The sequence below is a fragment of the Pristiophorus japonicus genome, chromosome 4 (genome assembly GCF_044704955.1).
Source record: "Pristiophorus japonicus isolate sPriJap1 chromosome 4, sPriJap1.hap1, whole genome shotgun sequence".
Taxonomy (NCBI): domain Eukaryota; kingdom Metazoa; phylum Chordata; class Chondrichthyes; family Pristiophoridae; genus Pristiophorus; species Pristiophorus japonicus.
The window spans coordinates 314,810,226-314,831,959 of NC_091980.1; the positions used below are offsets into that span (position 1 = coordinate 314,810,226).

The 21,734-nt window shown below is 46.9% G+C and overlaps 1 protein-coding gene across 9 annotated transcripts in view; it reads right to left on the reverse strand.

Annotated features, from left to right (window-relative positions):
• The window catches only part of ttll5 (tubulin tyrosine ligase-like family, member 5), a 595,921-nt gene that overhangs the window by 501,296 nt on the left and 72,891 nt on the right, over nt 1-21,734 (reverse strand). For 8 of the 9 annotated variants that reach the window (XR_011593158.1, XM_070879709.1, XM_070879708.1 and 5 more), the window contains exons 10-12: nt 4,790-4,891; nt 2,218-2,309; nt 1,551-1,658 (exon numbers count right to left, since the gene is read on the reverse strand). Coding sequence is in view for 8 of the 9 variants with exons in the window: in XM_070879709.1 (XP_070735810.1) it covers nt 1,551-1,658; nt 2,218-2,309; nt 4,790-4,891 (302 nt within the window). In the remaining variant the exon portion in view is untranslated. The remainder of the gene's footprint in view (nt 1-1,550; nt 1,659-2,217; nt 2,310-4,789; nt 4,892-21,734) is intronic. The other variant, XM_070879712.1, reaches the window with a different exon arrangement.

Genomic DNA, 21,734 nt, shown 5'->3' on the forward strand with positions numbered 1-21,734 from the left:
ATAGGTGAAGGAGTAGGCCATTCGGCCCTTCGAGCCTGCACCAACATTCAATAAAGAGAGGGGGTGGTGGAGGGAGAGAAAGAGAGAAGAGTAAAGGGCGGGGGGGGGGGGGGGGGGGGGGAAAAGAGAAAGAAGGGGTGGGGGGGGAAGAGAGAGAAAGAATGGGGGGGGCAGGGGGAAGAAGGGGAGAGAATGGTGCTGTGGGATGTTTAACATTCACTGAACAGGTCGATGGAGGTCTCAGTTTAATACCTTCACTCTCAGATTCTGCAGCGCTCCCTCACTGCACTGAAGCAGTGAGACCCTCTGGTGTCGATACCAAATACAAAGGCTGGGAAGCTATGCTAAACATTTATAAAATAAAGGTTCGGCCTCAGCTGGAGTAGTGTCCCCAATTCTGGGCACCACACTTTAGGAAGGATGTCAAGGCCTTGGAGAGGGTGCAGAGGAGATTTGCCAGGCTGCAGTGAGGGAGTGCTGCAGGATCTGAGAGTGAAGGTATTAAACAGAGACCGCCATTGGCCTGTTCAGGTGAATGTTACGATCCCACCAGGGATGAGGGGCTTCAGTTATGGGGAGAGACTGGAGAAGCTGAGGTTGTTCTCCTTGGAGCAGAGAAGGTTAAAAGATTAGATAGAGGTATTCAAAATCATGAAGGGTTTAGATAGAGTAACTAAGGAGAAACTGTTTCCAATGGCAGGAGGGTCAGTAACCAGAGGACACAGATTGAAGGTACTTGGGAAAAACGAACTAGAGGGGAGATGAGGAGAAATTGTTTTACGCAGCGAATGATGATGATCTGGAATGCGCTTCCTGAAACAGATTCAATCATAGCTTTCAAAATGGAATTGAATACTTAAAAAGGAAAAACATAGAAACATATAAAGTAGGTGCAGGAGTAGGCCATTCGGCCCTTCGAGCCTGCACCACCATTCAATAAGATCATGGCTGATCATTCACCTCAGTACCCCTTTCCTGCTTTCCCTCCATACCCCTTGATCCCTTTAGCTGTAAGGGCCACATCCAACTCCCTTTTGAATATATCCAATGAACTGACATCAATAACTTTCTGTGGTAGAGAATTCCACAGGTTCACCACTCTCTGGGTGAAGAAGTTTCTCCTCATCTCGGTCCTAAATGGCCTACCCCTTATCCTTAGACTGTGACCCCTGGTTCTGGACTTCCCCAACATTGGGAACATTTTTCCTGCATCTAACCTGTCCAGTCCCGTCAGAATTGTATACGTTTCTATGAGATCACCTCTCATTCTTCTAAATTCCAGTGAATATAAGCCTATTTGCAGGACAGTGGGGAAAGAGCAAAAGATTGGGACTAATTGGATGGTTGGTGCAGGTACGATGGGCCGAATGGCCTCCTTCTGTGATCTATGATTCTATGAAGTAACAGCTAGGCAGAGTTTGTGGGTTTTCTCACTCTGACAAGTTTGGTAAGTTCTGGTGGGGACCCCATATATATGTGCACGCACACCTGGGCAAACCTGCAGTCAAGACTCGATGCAAAGCAAAATTTGTGCAACAACTGGAACTTACCAAAGCAGTTGCCTCTGTGGGGCACAAACATTTTGGAGGCGGAGGCGATGTGAAGCTCTGCTGCAATGAGCGCCTTAACGATGAGGTCCTCGATCTGAGCCATCAAAGCTGAACGGAGGGGAGAGGAGACACTCGATGGAAACAGTCCCAATCCAAAGTGTACACAACGCACCAACCCCTTCCACCGGACACGGTTATCGCAGCACCAAATAAAACCACCTCTTCAACGCAGATTTTGCATGCTTCTCAAAGGCTAGAAAGCTTTATTCTCCGAGCTTTTTAGTTCTGCGCAGAACTCAGAGGTAGTGCCTCATAGCATCGGCCGAGCAGGCCTGGTGCTGCAGTGGTGCACACACAGCTCCAATGTAAGAGACAAGCCTGCTATCAGATCAGTCAATCAGCTGCTGCGCTCGAGTTCCTCATAGTCATTACGCAGGGGTTTACAGCTTCAGCCACCTTAACTTAAAATCTCCCCCACCTCCGATAGGTGGACAACTCCCTCCCTGCGGCTGAAGGGCAGGATAAGTGGGCCTGGTAAAGAGTCAGAGCCCTTCCGACCTCAGTCGAGCAGGAATGTACGGGGACACAGCCAAGGAACAGAATTTGTGAAGCGCTCCGAAAGCAACAATGTAACTTGACTACGTGCCCTGCAGGAGGCGCTACTCACCGGCCGTGTCCGTTCCCCCCTGCTTCAGGTACCGTAGCATAGCACTCATGCTCCACTTGTTCCCGTAATCCTCCACTTCTGGGTCATCGCAGCTGGAAATGACAGAACAACTTAGGGCAATTAGTGTCGTGCTCAGAGTTAGGAACTGTGTGCCCTGTTCAAACTGCGATTTCTCCGCAGAGAGAGTCAGGGCTGTGAAAGAAAGAATTTCCATTTATATAGCGCCTTTCACGACCTCAGGATGTCCCAAAGTGTCAGCCGTGGCTCAATGGACAGTACTCTCGCCTCGGAGTCCGAAGGTTGTGGGTTCAAGTCTCAGTCCAGGGACATGAGCGCAAAAAAGAAATCTAGGCTGTACACACACTGCAGTGCTGAGGGAACGCTGCACTGTCGGAGGTGCCGTCTTTTGGATCAGACATTAAACCGAGGCTCCGTCTGCTCTCTCAAGTGAATGTAAAAGATCCCATGGCACTATTTTGAAGAAGAGCAGGGGAGTTATCCCCAGCGTCTGGTCATTATCACATTGCTGTGTGTGGGAGCTTGCTTGTACGCAAAATGACTGCCGCGTTTCCTACATTACAACAGTGACTACACTCCGAAAGTACTTCATTGGCTGGTAGTCATGAAAGGCGCTATACAAATCCAAGTCTTTCAAAGCTCCTTTAGTCATTTAAGTACTTTTTGTAGGTGTTAAACAGGGAGGAGGATAGTAATAGACTTCAAGAGGACATAGACAGGTTGGTGAAATACACAGACACATGGCAGATGGCAGATGAAATTCAGTGCAGAAAAATGTGAGGTGATACATGTTGGTAGGATGAGCGAGCAGACATACATGCTGAATGGTACAATTTTAAAAGGGGTACAAGGGGAGAGGGACCTGGGGGCGATGGTGCACAAATCTCTGAAGGTGGCAGGGCAGGTTAACAAAGCAGTTAATAAAGATCTTGGGCTTTAAAAACAGAGGCACAGAGTACAAAAGCTAGACATTTTTGCTTAACCTAAATAACACACTCGCTCGGCCCCAGCTGGAGTATTGGGCACCAGGGAGAGGGTACACAAGAGATTTACTGAATGGTTCCAAGGATGAGGGATTACAGTTACGTGGATAGACGAGAGAAGCTGGGGTTGTTCTCCATGGAGCAGAGAAGGCTGAGAGATTTGATCGATGTATTCAAAACCAAGTCGTGTTTAGACAGAGTAAATAAATGGCTGAAAAGTCGATAACTAGTGGGACAGATGTAAAGCGATTGTGAAACGAGTCAGAGGTGCCACGAGGGAAAATTAGCGCAGTGAGTGGTGAAGATCTGGAAGGCCCTGCCTGATAAGGTGGTGGATACAGAATCAATTGTCGCCTTCAAAAGGGAACTGGATAAATACTTGGAGAAAAAAATTGCAGGGCTATGGGGCAAGAGCGGGGGAGTGGGACTGATGGGATTATTCTTGGAACGAGCCAGAGTGGCCTCCTGCTGTGCTGTATATTCAATGATTCTATGATTCAACCTTGGATGTTTAACAAGCAGCGAGGCAAATCACAGACAGTGTCGGCATGCAGAGAGGTGGTGGTGAGTCAGAGCTGGGGGTCATCACCTGAGCAAGGTTGCCCAATTTGCGCTGGGTTATTTCTGTTTATTATCAATCTCCGAAAGGGTTATACAATGCAGACATTTGGAATCACACCAACATTTAAACCTGAAGAAATGATTAAATGTTCCGTGAAATGTAAGTGTTTGAATTGCAATGTCTATTTTAATGGTCATTAATGGACCCTTCACTTCACTTTGAAATCGGAGCTCCTCCCCTTCAGATATATCACTGTGGGTCCCCTTACCCCGTAATCAGAATCAAACCCACACTAAAATCATTTCAACCTGTTCCCAGCTTATCCAAAACATTCCCTGGGCTTTATCAAACACGCCTTTTTCATTTCATGAAAGGATTTTTTTAATCCCAAATATAATGAATGACTCAGAACATGGCTGCTAGAGATCATTGGTAGGTGTCATTTTAGAGAGTTAATTTGATCTACAAGTAAAATGTTCCACTTATTGCCATAAGGGTCAGCATCAAACACTCCCAGGGCAGGTACAGCACGGGGTTAGATACAGAGTAAAGCTCCCTCTACACTGTCCCAATAAACATTCCCAGGGCAGGTGCAGGGGGTTAGATACAGAGTAAAGCTCCCTCTACACTGTCCCATCAAACACTCCCAGGACAGGTACAGTGTTAGATACAGAGTAAACCCCCTCTACACTGTCCCATCAAACACTCCCAGGGCAGGTACAGGGGGTTAGATACAGAGTAAAGCTCCCTCTACACTGTCCCATCAAACACTCCCAGGGCAGGTACAGGGGGTTAGATACAGAGTAAAGCTCCCTCTGCACTGTCCCATCACACACTCCCAGGGCAGGTACAGGGGGTTAGATACAAAGTAAAGCTCCCTCTACACTGTTCCATCAAACACTCCCAGGGCAGGTACAGGGGGTTAGATACAGAGTAAACCCCCTCTACACTGTCCCATCAAACACTCCCAGGGCAGGTGCAGGGGGTTAGATAGAGAGTTGGACAATACCTGACATAGTCGCTGCTTTTCTTGTTGATGCTGTAGTTGGTGAGGTGCATGAACTGATTCTTGATGTTTCGTGTTCCACGGTCGTACTTAACCGTAGCAAACCTTTTAAAAAGAAAGTAGAGATTGGAGTTACATTCTCAGGCTGGGGAGCAGTCGGAAAAACGCATCTCCCCTCCGTTCAGTGCCTGCTGCCCAACAAAAAGACACCATCCAGCTACTGTGGAAAATTCAGGAGCAAGTTAGTCACTGGATTCGAAGTGTTTGCAGTTACAATCTTTCTATCCAGGCTACACCGCAGTAAGGTACAGGCTACTGGCTAATGGAGAGTTTAGACAAGGTCAGCTGTCGGACCCCAATGCGACACTGACTGCGATCAACTAACTGCGTACAGGGCAGTACTGGCCTGTGTGGCTCAGTACCAAACTAGGCAGCACACCTCGGGATTATTATTTTCCACATTTTCAGAGCAGAAACAGAATTAATTTGTGGATACAGGGGTTCGGAGAACAGAAACCCAGGGTGCACACAGTAGATACAGGGGGACAGAAACCCAGAGCAATAAGGGGGAACGGAGAGCACAGAATGACGATACAAAATCCTTGCCAACTAACAGGAGTAATCAGCGCAAGGCCACTGTCTGGGCTTCTGACAATAGGGGGAGTGTGTGCTAGTGCTGTTGGGGAGGAGTTAAACTAATATGGCAGGAGGATGGGAACCAATGCAGGGAGACAGAGGGAAACAAAAAGGAGGCAAAAGCAAAAGACAGAAAGGAGATGAGGAAAAGTGGAGGGCAGAGAAACCCAAGGCAAAGAACAAAAAGGGCCACTGTACAGCAAAATTCTAAAAGGACAAAGGGTGTTAAAAAAGCAAGCCTGAAGGCTTTGTGTCTTAATGCAAGGAGTATCCGCAATAAGGTGGATGAATTAACTGTGCAAATAGATGTTAACAAATATGATGTGATTGGGATTACGGAGACGTGGCTCCAGGATGATCAGGGCTGGGAACTCAACATCCAGGGGTATTCAACATTCAGGAAAGATAGAATAAAAGGAAAAGGAGGTGGGGTAACATTGCTGGTTAAGGAGCAAATTAAGGCAATAGTTCGGAAGGACATTAGCTTGGATGATGTGGAATCTATATGGGTAGAGCTGCAGAATACCAAAGGGCAAAAAACGTTAGTGGGAGTTGTGTACAGACCTCCAAACAGTAGTAGTGATGTTGGGGAGGGCATCAAACAGGAAATTAGGGGTGCGTGCAATAAAGGTGCAGCAGTTATAATGGGTGACTTTAATATGCACATAGATTTGGTTAACCAAACTGGAAGCAATACAGTGGAGGAGGATTTCCTGGAGTGCATAAAGAATGGTTTTCTAGACCAATATGTCGAGGAACCAACTAGGGGGGAGGCCATCTTAGACTGGGTGTTGTGTAATGAGAGAGGATTAATTAGCAATCTCGTTGTGCGAGGCCCCTTGGGGAAGAGTGACCATAATATGGTGGAATTCTGCATTAGGATGGAGAATGAAGCAGTTAATTCAGAGACCATGGTCCAGAACTTAAAGAAGGGTAACTTTGAAGGTATGAGGCGTGAATTGGCTAGGATAGATTGCCGAATGATACTTAAGGGGTTGACTGTGGATGGGCAATGGCAGACATTTAGAGACCGCATGGATGAACTACAACAATTGTACATTCCTGTCTGTCGCAAAAATAAAAAAGGGAAGGTGGCTCAACCGTGGCTATCAAGGGAAATCAGGGATAGCATTAAAGCCAAGGAAGTGGCATACAAATTGGCCAGAAATAGCAGCGAACCCGGGGACTGGGAGAAATTTAGAACTCAGCAGAGGAGGACAAAGGGTTTGATTAGGGCAGGGAAAATGGAGTATGTGAAGAAGCTTGCAGGGAACATTAAGACGGATTGCAAAAGTTTCTATAGATATGTAAAGAGAAAAAGGTTAGTAAAGACAAACGTAGGTCCCCTGCAGTCAGAATCAGGGGAAGTCATAACGGGGAACAAAGAAATGGCGGACCAATTGAACAAGTACTTTGGTTCGGTATTCACTGAGGAGGACACAAACAACCTTCCGGATATAAAAGGGGTTGGAGGGTCTAGTAAGGAGGAGGAACTGAGGGAAATCCTTATTAGTCAGGAAATTGTGTTGGGGAAATTTATGGGATTGAAGGCCGATAAATCCCCAGGGCCTGATGGACTGCATCCCAGAGTACTTAAGGAGGTGGCCTTGGAAATAGCGGATGCATTGACAGTCATTTTCCAACATTCCATTGACTCTGGATCAGTTCCTATCGAGTGGAGGGTAGCCAATGTAACCCCACTTTTTAAAAAAGGAGGGAGAGAGAAAACAGGGAATTATAGACCGGTCAGCCTGACATCGGTAGTGGGTAAAATGATGGAATCAATTATTAAGGATGTCATAGCAGTGCATTTGGAAAGAGGTGACATGATAGGTCCAAGTCAGCATGGATTTGTGAAAAGGAAATCATGCCTGACAAATCTTCTGGAATTTTTTGAGGATGTTTCCAGTAGAGTGGACAAGGGAGAACCAGTTGATGTGGTATATTTGGACTTTCAGAAGGCTTTCGACAAGGTCCCACACAAGAGATTAATATGCAAAGTTAAAGCACATGGGATTGGGGGTAGTGTGCTGACATGGATTGAGAACTGGTTGACAGACAGGAAGCAAAGAGTAGGAGTAAATGGGGACTTTTCAGAATGGCAGGCAGTGAATAGTGGGGGACCGCAAGGTTCTGTGCTGGGGCCCCAGCTGTTTACATTGTACATTAATGATTTAGACGAGGGGATTAAATGTAGTATCTCCAAATTTGCGGATGACACTAAGTTGGGTGGCAGTGTGAGCTGCGAGGAGGATGCTATGAGGCTGCAGAGCGACTTGGATAGGTTAGGTGAGTGGGCAAATGCATGGCAGATGAAGTATAATGTGGATAAATGTGAGGTTATCCACTTTGGTGGTAAAAACAGAGAGACAGACTATTATCTGAATGGTGACAGATTAGGAAAAGGGGAGGTGCAAAGAGACCTGGGTGTCGTGGTACATCAGTCATTGAAGGTTGGCATGCAGGTACAGCAGGCGGTTAAGAAAGCAAATGGCATGTTGGCCTTCATAGCGAGGGGATTTGAGTACAGGGGCAGGGGGGTGTTGCTACAATTGTACAGGGCCTTGGTGAGGCCACACCTGGAATATTGTGTACAGTTTTGGTCTCCTACATAGAAACATAGAAAATAGGTGCAGGAGTAGGCCATTCGGCCCTTCTAGCCTGCACCGCCATTCAATGAGTTCATGGCTGAACATTCAACTTCAGTACCCCATTCCTGCTTTCTCGCCATACCCCTTGATCCCCCTAGCAGTAAGGACCTCATCTAACTCCTTTTTGAATATATTTAGTGAATTGGCCTCAACAACTTTCTGTGGTAGAGAATTCCACAGGTTCACCACTCTCTGGGTGAAGAAGTTCCTCCGCATCTCGGTCCTAAATGGCTTACCCCTTATCCTTAGACTGTGACCCCTAGTTCTGGACTTCCCCAACATTGGGAACATTCTTCCTGCATCTAACCTGTCTAACCCCGTCAGAATTTTATATGTTTCTATGAGGTCCCCTCTCATTCTTCTGAACTAACCTGAGGAAGGACATTCTTGCTATTGAGGGAGTGCAGCGAAGGTTCACCAGACTGATTCCCGGGATGGCGGGACTGACCTATCAAGAAAGACTGGATCAACTGGGCTTGTAATCACTGGAGTTCAGAAGAATGAGAGGGGACCTCATAGAAACGTTTAAAATTCTAACGGGGTTAGACAGGTTAGATGCAGGAAGAATGTTCCCGATGTTGGGGAAGTCCAGAACCAGGGGACACAGTCTAAGGATAAGGGGGAAGCCATTTAGGACCGAGATGAGGAGGAATTTCTTCACCCAGAGAGTGGTGAACCTGTGGAATTCTCTACCACAGAAAGTTGTTGAGGCCAATTCACTAAATATATTCAAAAAGGAGTTAGATGAAGTCCTTACTACTAGGGGAATCAAGGGGTAGGGTGAGAAAGTAGGAATGGGGTACTGAAGTTGCATGTTCAGCCATGAACTCATTGAATGGTGGTGCAGGCTAGAAGGGCCGAATGGCCTACTCCTGCACCTATTTTCTATGTTTCTAATAGCCAAGATGATCAGGAGCATACCTTGTACATTAAAGTAGCAGCTACCTGCACCCATGACAGGAGTGTTGCACTGCCCTGGTATTCCAGTATTCCATGGCAGTGTATGTGAATCTGCCCCAGTGTCCCAGCACACTGGCCTGGTATTCCCCAGCACTGTACTGGGGCAGATTCAAATACAAAGTAAAAGTGGAGGGCAGAGAAACCCAAGGCAAAAAACAAAAAGGGCCACATTACAGCAAAATTCTAAAGGGGCAAAGTGTGTTAAAAAGACAAGCCTGAAGGCTCTGTGCCTCAATGTAAGGAATATTCGTAATAAGGTGGACGAATTAACTGCACAGATAGCTGTTAACGGATATGATGTAATTGGCATCACGGCGACATGGCTCCAGGGTGACCAAGGCTGGGAACTCAACATCCAGGGGTATTCAACATTTAGGAAGGATAGACAGAAAGGAAAAGGAGGTGGGGTGGTGTTGCTGGTTAAAGAGGAAATGAACGCAATAGTAAGGAAGGACATTAGCTTGGATGATGTGGAATCGATATGGGTGGAGCTACGGAATGCCAAAGGGCAGAAAACGCTAGTGGGAGTTGTGTTCAGACCACCAAACAGTAGTAGTGAGGTTGGGGACAGCATCAAACAAGAAATTAGGGATGTGTGCAATAAAGGTACAGCAGTGATCATGGTCGACGTTAATCTACATATTGATTGGGCGAACCAAACTGGTAGCAATGTGGTGGAAGAGGATTTCCTGGAGTGTATTAGGAATGGTTTTCTAGACCAATATGTCAAGGAATCAACTAGAGGGCTGGCCATCCTAGACTGGGTGATGTGTAATGAGAAAGGACTAATAGCAATCTTGTTCTACGAGGCCCCTTGCGGAAGAGTGATCATAATATGGTAGAATTCTTTATTAAGATGGAGAGTGACACAGTTAATTCAGAGACTAGGATCCTGAACTTAAGGAAAGGTAACTTCGATGGTATGAGTCGTGAATGGACTAGAATACACTTGCGAATGATACAAAGAGTTGACGGTGGATAGGCAATGGCAAACATTTATAGATCACATGGATGAACATCAACAATTGTACATCCCTGTCTAGAGTAAAAACCGTGGCTAACAAAGGAAATTAAGGATAGTGTTAAATCCAAGGAAGAGGCATATAAAATTGGCCAGAAAAAGCAGCAAACCTGAGGACTGGGAGAATTTTGTGATACAGCAGAGGAGGACAAAGGATTTAATTAGGAGAGGGAAAATAGAGTATGAGAGGAAGCTTGCTGGGAACATAAAAACTGACGGCAAAAGCTTCTGTAGATATGTAAAGAGAAAAAGATTAATGAAGACAAACTTTGGTCCCTTGCAGTCAGATTCAGGTGAATTTATAATGGGGAACAAAGAAATGGCAGACCAATTAAACAAATACTTTGATTCTGTCTTCACGAAGAGACAAATAACGTTCCGGAAATACTAGGGGACCAAGGGTCCAGTGAGAAGGAGGAACTGAAGGAAATCCTTATTAGGCGGGAAATTGTGTTGGGGAAATTGATGGGATTGAAGGTCAATACATCCCTGGGGCCTGATAGTCTGCATCCCAGAGTAGTTAAGGAAGTGGCCCTAGAAATAGTAGATGCATTGGTGATCATTTTCCAACAGTCTATCGACTCTGGATCAGTTCCTATGGACTGGAGGGTAGCGAATGTAACACCACTTTTTAAGAAAGGAGGGAGAGAGAAAATGGGTAATTATAGACCGGTTAGCCTGACATCAGTAGTGGGGAAAATGTTGGAATCAATTATTAAAGATGTAATAGCAGTGCATTTGGAAAGCAGTGACGGGATCGGTCCAAGTCAGCATGGAATTATGAAAGGGAAATCATGTTTGACAAATCTTCTAGAATTTTTTGAGGATGCAACTAGTAGATTGGACAAGGGAGAACCAGTGGATGTGGTGTATTTGGACTTTCAAAAGGCTTTTGACAAGGTCCCACACAAGAGATTGGTATGCAAAATTAAAGCACATGGTATTGGGGGTAATATACTGACGTGGATAGAGAATTGGTTGGCAGACAGGAAGCAGAGTCGGGATAAATGGGCCCTTTTCAGAATGGCAGGCAGTGACTAGTGGGGTACCGCAGGGCTCAGTTCTGGGACCCCAGCTATTTACAATATACATCAATGATTTAGATGAAGGAATTGGGTGTAATATCTCCAAGTTTGCAGATGACACTAAGCTGCATGGTGCTGTGAGCTGTGAGGGGGACGCTAAGAGGCTGCAGGGTGACTTGGACAGGTTAGGTGAGTGGGCAAATGCATGGCAGATGCAGTATAATGTGGATAAATGTGAGGTTATCCACTTTTGTGGCAAAAATACGAAGACAGATTATCTGAATGGCAGCAGATTAGGAAAAGGGGAGGTGCAACGAGACCTGGGTGTCATGGTACATCAGTCATTGAAAGCTGGCATGCAGGTACAGCAGGCAGTGAAGAAGGCAAATGGCATGTTGGCCTTCATAGCTAGGGGATTTAAGTATAGGAGCAGGGAGGTCTTACCGCAGTTGTACAGGGCCTTGGTGAGGCCTCACCTGGAATATTGTGTTCAGTTTTGGTCTCCTAATCTGAGGAAGGACGTTCTTGCAATTGAGGGAGTGCAGTGAAGGTTCACGAGACTGATTCCCGGGATGGCAGGACTGACATATGAAGAGAGACTGGATCGACTGTGTTGTGTATCTGTAAAGCATGCACTCCCATGTTCCGCCACCAGGGAGCGCATCCCCTGAACTCCCAAGGGATTCCAACATCCCTTGGGAGCACTGTATATAAGCTGGCCCCAAGGCTTGTTACTCACTCTGGAGTGTCTTAATAAAGACTGAGGTCACTGTTACTTTAACCTCCCTGTGTGCAGTCTCATCTGTGTTAGGAACACAACTGGCGACGAGTATACGAATCCAACGCAAAGATGCAGCAAACTGTGGGCATCCTGGAGAAGTTCTCGGAGAGTGAGGACTGGGAAGTCTCTGTCGAACAGTTAGACCAGTACTTTGTAGCCAACGAGCTGGACGGAGAAGGAAGCGCTGCAAAAAGGAGAGCGGTCCTCCTCACAGTCTGCGGGGCACCGACCTATAGCCTCATGAAGAATCTTTTGGCTCCAGTGAAACCCACAGATAAGTCGTATGAGGAACTGTGTACACTGGTTGGGGAGCATCTTAGCCCGAGGGAGAGCGTGCTGATGGCAAGGTATTGGTTCTATACGTGTCAGCGATCTGAAGGTCAGGAAGTGGTGAGCTACATCGCCGAGCTAAGGCGACTTGCAGGACAGTGTGAGCTTGATGGCTACCTGGAGCAAATGCTCAGACGTTTTTGTACTGGGCATTGGCCACGAGACCATCCTACGAAAACTTTTGACTGCAGAGACACCGACCCTCAGTAAGGCCATTGCGATAGCACAGGCGTTTATGTCCACCAGTGATGACACCAAACAAATCTCTCAGCACACAAGTGCTAGCAATGTTCATAAATTAACTGGAACTGTTGTCTATGAGCAGAAATGTACAGGGCAGAAACCATGAGTCTGCAACTGCCAGCAGGCCTCAAGTGACCCAGTTGACAGAGGATGAATGCAAGGCAGTTCACACCTTGTTGGCGTTGTGGAGACTTCCATTCAGCCTATTCATGCCACTTCAAAGGGTATGTTTGCAAGAGCTGTGGAACAATGGGGCACCTCCAACGATCTTGCAGACGAGCTGCAAGCTCTGCAAAACCTGCTAACCACCACTTGGCAGAGGAAGATCGGTCCATGGTGGATCAAAGCAATTTCAAGAGGAGGCAGATGCTGAAGTGCACACATTTTCGATGAAATGTCCACCTATAATGCTAAATGTAAAATTGAATGGCTTACCCATAGCCATGGAACTGGAAACTGGCGCTAGCCAATCCATCATGAGCAAAAAGATGTTTGAGAGACTGTGATGCAACAAGGCATTCAGACCAGCCCTGAGCCCCATCCACACAAAACTGAGAACGTACACCAAAGAGCTTATCACTGTCCTGGGCAGCGCTATGGTCAAAGTCACCTACGAGGGTACGGTGCACAAACTGCCACTCTGGATTGTCCCGGGCGATGGCCCCACACTGCCTGGAAGGAGCTGGCTGGGCAAAATCTTCAGGAACTGGGATGACATCTGAGCGCTATCATATGTCAATGAGGTCTCATGTACCCAGGTTCTTAACAAATTTCCTTCCCTTTTTGAGCCAGGCATTGGAAACTTTTCCGGGGCAAAGGTGCAGATCCACTTGGTCCCAGAGGCACGACCCATTCACCACAAGGCGCGAGCAGTACCTCACATGATGAGGGAGAGAGTGGAAATCGAGCTGGACAGGCTGCAACGCGAGGGCATCACCTCCCCAGTGGAATTCAGCGAGTGGGCCAGCCCGATTGTTCCAGTACTCAAAAGTGATGGCACGGTCAGGATTTGCGCCGATTATAAAGTAACTATTAATCATTTCTCGCTACAGGACTAATACCCGCTACCTAAGGCAGACGACCTATTTGCGACGCTGGCAAGAGGCAAGACGTTCATCAAGCTCGAACTGACTTCGGCCTACATGACGCAGGAGCTGGAGGAGTCTCCGAAGGGCCTCACATGCATCAACACGCACAAGGGACTGTTCATCTACAACAGATGCGCGTTTGGAATTCGGTCGGCTGCAGCGATCTTCCAGAGAAACATGGAGAGCCTACTCAAGTCGGTACCACGCACGGTGGTTTTTCAGGACGACATATTGGTCACGGGTCGGGACACCGTCGAGCACCTTAAAACCTGGAAGAGGTCCTCCAGCGACTGGATCGCGTAGGGCTGCGGCTGAAGAGGTCGAAATGCATCTTCATGGCAACAGAAGTGGAGTTTTTGGGGAGAAAGATTGCGGCGGACGGCATTCGGCCCACAGATGCCAAGAGAGAGGGCTATCAGGAACCCGCCCAGGCCACAGAACGTCACGGAGCTGCGGTCGTTCCTGGGACTCCTCAACTATTTTGATAACTTCCTACTGGGGTTAAGCACCCTCTTAGAGCCCCTACATGTGTTATTACGCAAAGGTGAGAATTGGGTATGGGGAAAACACCAAGTAATTGCTTTTGAGAAAGCCAGAAACATTTTATGCTCCAACAAGCTGCTTTTATTGTATAACCCGTGTAAAAGACTTGTGCTAGCATGTGACGCGTCGTTGTACGGAGTCGGGTGTGTATTACAACAAGCTAACGTTACGGGGAAGTTGCAACCTGTCGCCTATGCCTCCAGGAGCTTGTCTAAGGCCGAGAAGGCCGACAGCATGATTGAGAAAGAGGCATTAGCATGTATGTTCAGGGTAAAGAAAATGCATCAGTACTTGTTTGGCCTCAAATTTGAGCTGGAAACCGATCACAAGCCCCTCATATATATCCCTGTTCGCTGAAAACAAGGGGATAAATACTAATGCCTCAGCCCGCATGCAAAGGTGGGCACTCACGCTATCAGCGTATAACTGTCCCATCCGCCACAGGCCAGGCACCGAGAACTGTGCGGATGCTCTCAGTCGGCTACCATTGCCCACCACGGGGGTGGAAATGGCGCAGCCTGCAAACTTGTTGATGGTGGCGCAGCCCGCAGACTTGTTGATGGTCATGGAAGTGTTTGAAAATGATAAATCACCTGTCACGGCCCGACAAATTAGGACTAGGACCAGCCAAGATCCTCTGCTGTCCCTAGTAAAAAACTGTGTACTGCACGGGAGCTGGGCCAGCATCCCCGTTGAAATGCAAGAGCCAATCAAGCCATTCCAGTGGCGAAAGGACAAGCTGTCCATTCAGGCAGACTGCCTGTTGTGGGGTAACCGCGTCGTGCTATCCAAAAAAGGCAGGGAGACATTCATCTCGGATCTCCTCAGCACACACCCGGGTATAGTAATGATGAAAGCGATAGCCAGATCCCACGTGTGGTGGCCCGGTATCGACTCTGACTTAGAGTCCTGTGTACGGCAATGCAGCATGTGTGCTCAGTTGAGCAACGTGCCCAGAGAGGCACCACCAAGTTTGTGGTCCTGGCCCTCCAGACCATGGTCGAGGATCCATGTCGACTATGCGTGCCCGTTTCTTGGTAAAATGTTCCTGGTGGTGGTGGATGCTTTTTCAAAATGGATTGAATGTGAAATAATGTCGGGAAGCACCGTCACTGCCACCATTGAAAGCCTGAGGGTCATGTTTGCCACCCACGGCCTGCCTGACATACTGGTCAGTGACAACGGGCCATGTTTCACCAGTGCCGAATTTAAAGAATTTATGACCCGCAATCGGATCAAACATGTCACCTCGGCCCCGTTTAAACCAGCTCCAATGGGCAGGCAGAGCGGGCAGTACAAAGAATCAAACAGAGCCTTAAATGAGTCACAGAAAGCTCACTCCAAACTCACCTGTCCCGAGTACTGCTCAGCTACCGCACGAGACCCCACTCACTTACAGGGGTGCCCCCGGCTGAGCTACTCATGAAAAGGACACTTAAAACCAGACTCTCACTGGTTCACCCCAACCTGCATGATCAGGTAGAGAGCAGGCGGCAGCAACAAAATGTAAACGATGGTCGCGCCACTGTGTCACGGGAAATTGATCTGAATGACCCTGTGTCTGTGCTAAACTATGGACATGGTCCCAAGTGGATCGCGGGTACAGTGATAGCTAAAGAAGGGAATAGGGTGTTTGTAGTCAAACTAGACAATGGACAAATTTGCAGAAAGCACCTGGACCAAACGAGGTTGCGGTTCACAGACTGCCCTGAACAACCCACAGCAGACACCAACTTTTTCGAGCCCACAACACACACCCAAAGGATCAACGACACCACCCCAGACCAGGAAATCGAACCCATCACACCCAACAGCCCAGCAAGGCCAGGCTCACCCAGCAGCCCAGCAGAGCCAACAACACGCCAGCCCAGCGAGGGCACAGCCAACACACCAGAACAGACATTTGTGCTGAGACAGTCCACCAGGGAAAGAAAGGCTCCCGACCGCCTTACCTTGTTAATAGTTTTCACTTTGACTTTGGGCAGCGGGGGAGTGATGATGTGTATCTGTAAAGCATGCACTCCCATGTTCCGCCACCAGGAAGCGCATCGCCTGAAGTCCCAAGGGATCCCAACATCCCTTGGGAGCACTGTATATAAGCCGGCCCCTACACACTCTGGAGTGTCTTAATAAAGACTGAGGTCACTGTTACTTTAATTTCCCTGCGTGCAGCCTCATCTGTGTTAGGAACACAACAGACTGGGCCTGTATTCGCTGGAGTTTAGAATAATGAGAGGGGAATCTCATAGAAACGTATAAAATTCTGACGGGACTGGACAGGTTAGATGCAGGAAGAATGTTCCCGATGTTGGGGAAGTCCAGAATCAGGGAACATAGTCTAAGGATAAGGGGTAAGCCATTTAGGACTGAGATGAGGAGAAACTTCTTCACTCAGAGTTGTTAACCTGTGGAATTCTCTACCACAGAGAGCTGTTGAATATATCCAATGAACTGGCATCAAGAGGGAGTTAGATATGGCCCTTATGGCTAAAGGGATCAAGGGGTATGAAGAGAAAGCAGGAAAGGGGTACTGAGGTGAATAATCAGCTTTGATCACATTGAATGGTGGTGCAGACTCGAAGGGCTGAATGGCCTGCTCCTGCACCTATTTTCTATGTTTCTATGTTACACTGCCCCGGTATTCTCAGCACTATGTGAATCTGCCCCAGTACATTGCCTTGTTCAGTTATTTACTCGGTTGATACCAGTGAGCCATCTAGTGGTGAACAAACAATGAAACACCTTTGCCATTTGTGTGGCTTTGTTGTTGGTTCCAGAGCTGGCAAACAGTGGGGCCCCAAGCTCACCGCAATCTCCCAACACCCTCACAATGCAGCAAGTGTTTTTCATAAACCCTCCCAAATGAAATATTTCACTCCCTAAAGGGCACGACTTGAACTTAAACTGAAGAAAATCAGTTGCCTTTGAATGCAGGCGGGGAAGTGTCAGTGGGGTCTGGAAGAGCTGGGACAGGACTACAAATGATCAGATAATGCAACAGAAAGAGATAGCGACAGGTCAGACACAGCTAAATGCCCTGATGTTATTCATACACCGTTAGAAAAACAGACTTGCATTTAAAAGGGAATCAAGGGGTACGGGAATCAGACGGGAAAGTGGAGTCGAGGTGGGAGATCAGCCATGATCTTATTGAATGGCTCGAGGGGCCATACGACCTACTCCTGCTCCCTTTTCTTGTGTCTATGTTGTTATGTAAGGCAAACACGGTGGCTATTTTTTTTAAACAGTAAAATCCCACACGAGATGAGCAAGCGGTCGAGCGGTTTTCTGGTGATAAAGGATGTTTGGCCGAGGCACCAGAACTCTGAATACACTGTGGAATCACTTCAAATTTATGAACTGCTTTTAACATAAAACAATAAAGATCAGTATCATATCGCCTTCCCGAACATGTGGTCTGTGTGTATGAAGCAGGGAGGGACTGTGGGGGGGGTTCGAGAGGTTCACTGTATCAAATATACTCGGAAACTGTTACGTCAATTCCAGCCAATCAGGGTGCTGAGCAGACAAGGTGCAGATGGTGGCCGAGGTGTGTGCCGGCGTGATGAAAGCTCACCCAGTGTGTCCTCACACATCAGCAGCCTGTGCAAAGTGCTCTCAGGAGACGAGCTTCGAAACCCTTGGCAAAATCTTTTCCCAGACTGTTCCACCACTCTCAGTGCAAGTACACATTCTACTTAGGCGATCACGTGCTCAGGAAACCGATTCAAAACAAAAATTAAAGGCAAAAAGGGAGAGTGGGCAATAAAAAAAAACAAACTCGGAGCACAACACGGAATAAAGGCTGAGTGTGGTCGCCATCATGTGGCCCAATTCTGAATAGCATGCAACGGTATTTATTAACCGAGCTTCCGGGGGAAAGGGAGCTGGGTGGCAGGGCAAAGGGGAACTGAAGCTGGCAAGGGGAGCAGAAGAATAGTTAAACAGAAGGTTTGTTTTTTTTAAAGTACGGGGCTGCAGAGGCCAGGGCACAGTGGCTTAAAGAACGGCCGTCAAAGGTGAAGTGGATTTGGGGAATCAACCGATGTCAGGGCATGAAGTTAAAATTGGAGTTAGGACATTCAGGGGTGATAGCTTCCGATTATAAACGTTTCTATAGAAATGTAAATAGGAAGAGATTAGTGGAAATAAACATGGGCCCATTAGGAGGCTGAGACAGGAGAAATTATAATGGGTAATAAGGAAATGGCAGAGACATTAAACAAATACTTTGTGTCTGTCTTCACAAAAAACATTCCAGAAATATTGGGAACCAAGGGTCTAGAGAGAATGAGGAACTTAAAGAAATCAGTACAAGTGAAGACGTACTGGAGACATTAATGGGACTAAGTGGCGACAAATCCCCTGGACCCGACGACCTGCATCCTCAGGTTTTAAAAGAGGGAGCTGCAGAGATAGTGGATGCACTGGTATTAATCTTCCCGAATTCCCTAGATTCTAGAACAATCCCCAAGGATTGGAAGGTAGCAAACATAATCCCGTTATTTAAGAAAGGAAGGAGAGAAAAACCGGGGAGCTTTAGGCCAGTTAGCCGGGTATCAGTAGTAGGCAAAATGCTAGAATCTATTAGGGGCGTGGGAACGGCACTTTGAAAATTGTAATATGATTGGGTAGTCAACATGGTTTTATGAAAAGGAAATCGTGTTTGACAAATCTGTTAGAGTTTCTTGAAGATATACCTAATACTATGGATAAGGGGGAACCAGTGGATGCAGTGTATTTGGATTTTCAAAAAGCCTTGATAAGGTGCCACACAGATTATTACACCAAATTAGGACTCATGGGATTGGGGGTAAAAAATTAGCATAGATTAAAGATTGGCTATTGGGTAGAAAACAGAGAGTAGAAATAAACAGGATTTATTCAGATTGGCGGGCTATAACTAGCGGGATACCACAAGGATCAGTGCTGGGGCCTCAGATATTCACAATCTATATCAATGACTTAGATGAATGGACTGAGTGTAACGTATCCAAGTTTGCTGATGATACAAAGTTAGGTGGTAAACATAGAAAATAGGTGCAGGAGTAGGCCATTCGGCCCTTCAAGCCTGCACCACCATTCAATAAGATCATGGCTGATCATTCACCTCAGTACCCCATTCCTGCTTTCTCTCCATAACCCTTGACCCCTTTAGTCGTAAGGGCCACATCTAACTCCCTCTTGAATATATCTAACGAACTGGCATCAACAACTCTCCGCGATAGAGATTTCCACAGGTTAACAAATCTCTGAGTGAAGAAGTTTCTCCTCATCTCAGTCCTAAATGGCTTACCCCTTATCCTTAGACTGTGTCCCCTGGTTCTGGACTTCCCCAACATCGGGAACATTCTTCCTGCCAGTCCCGTCAGAATTTTATATATTTCTATGAGATCCCCTCTCATTCTTCTAAACTCCAGTGAATACAGGCCCAGTTGATCCAGTCTCTCCTCATATGTCAGTCCTGCCATCCCGGGAATCAGTCTGGTGAACCTTCGCTGCACTCCCTCAATAGCAAGAAAGTCCTTCCTCAGATTAGGAGAACAAAACTGAACACAATATTCCAGGTGCGGCCTCACCAAGGCCCTGTACAACTGCAGTAAGACCTCCCTGCTCCGATACTCAAATCCCCTAGCTATGAAGACCAACAGGCCATTTGCCTTCTTCACCGCCTGCTGTACCTGTATGCCAACTTTCAATGACTGATGTACCATGACACCCAGGTCTCGTTGCACCTCCCCTTTTCCTAATCTGTCACCATTCAGATAATTTCTGCCTTATGTTTTTGCCACCAAAGTGGATAACCTCACATTTATCCACATTATACTGCATCTGCCATGCGTTTGCCCACTCACCTAACCTGTCCAAGTCATCCTGCAGCCTCTTAGCATCCTCCTCACAGCTCACACTGCCACCCAGCTTAGTGTCATCTGCAAACTGGGAGATATTACACTCAATTCCTTCATCTAAATCATTGATGTATATTGTAAATAGCTGGGGTCCCAGCACTGAGCCCTGCGGCACTCCACTAGTCACTGCCTGCCATTCTGAAAAGGACCCATTTATCCCGACTCTCTGCTTCCTGTCTGCCAGACAGTTCTCTATCCACGTCAGTACATTACCCCCAATACCATGTGCTTTAATTTTGCACACCAATCTCTTGTGTGGGACCTTGTCAAAAGCCTTTTGAAAGTCCAAATAGACCACATCCACTGGTTCTCCCTTGTCCACTCTACTAGTTACATCCTCAAAAAAATCCAGAAGATTTGACAAGCATGATTTCCCTTTCATAAATCCATGCTGACTTGGACCGATCCTGTCACTGCTTTCCAAATGCGCTGCTATTACATCTTTAATAATTGATTCCAACATTTTCCCCACTGCTGATGTCAGGCTAGCCAGTCTATAATTACCCATTTTATCTCCCTCCTTTTTTTAAAAAGTGGTGTTACATTAGCTACCCTCCAGTCCATAGGAACTGATCCAGAGTCGATAGACTGTTGGAAAATGATCACCAAATCATAACCATCGCTGAATCCCCCATCATCAACATTCTGGGGTCACCTTTGACCAGAGACTTAACTGGACCAACCACATCAATACAGTACAAGGTCACCTCCTGACTCCCCAAAGCCTTTCCACCATCTACAAGGCACAAGTCAGGAGTGTGATGGAACACTCTCCACTTGCCTGGATGAGTGCAGCTCCAACACTCAAGAAGCTCGACACTATCGAGGATAAAGCAGCCCGCTTGATTGGCACCTCATCCACCAACCTAAACAAATATTCACTCCCTCCATCACTGGCGTACTGTGGCTGCGGTGTGGTGCTGGAGGATTGCTAACATTGTACCTTTGTTTAAAAAGGGAGAAAGGGATAGACCGAGTAATTACAGGCCAGTCAGCCTAACCTCAGTGGTGTAAAAATTATTGGGAAAAATTCTGAGGGACAGGATAAATCTTTATTTAAAAAGACATGGATTAATCAAGGACAGTCAGCATGGATTTGTTAAGGGAAGGTCATGTCTGACTAACTTGATTGAATTTTTTGAGGAGGTAACCAGGAGGGTTGATGAGGGTAGTGTGTACGATGTAGTGTATATGGACTTTAGCAAAGCTTTTGATAAGGTCCCACATGGCAGACTGGTCACGAAAGTAAAAGCCCAAGGGATCCAGGGCAAAGTGGCAAGTTGGATCCAAAGTTGGCTCAGAGGCAGGAAGCAAAGGGTAATGGTGGATGAGTGTTTTTGTGACTGGAAGGATGTTTCCAGTGGGGTTCCGCAGGGCTCAGTACTGGGTCCCTTGCTTTTTGTGGTATATATCAATGACCTGGACTTCAATGTAGGGGGTATGAATAAGAAGTTTGAAGATGTTACAAGAATTGATAATGTGGTTGATAATGAAGAAAAAAGCAGTAGACTGCAGGAAGATAGGTTGATGGGCCCAAAGGCCTCCTTTATGCTGTAAATTTCTATGATTCTACGATTCATCTATAAGAAGCACTGCAGCAACTCGCCAAGGTTTCTTCAGCAGCTCCTCCCAAACCCACAACCTCTGCAACCTAAAAGTACAAGGGCAGCAGGCGCATGGGAACACCACCACCTCCACGTTCCCCTCCCAGTCACACACCATCCCGACTTGGAAATATATCGGCCGTTCCTTCATCGTCGC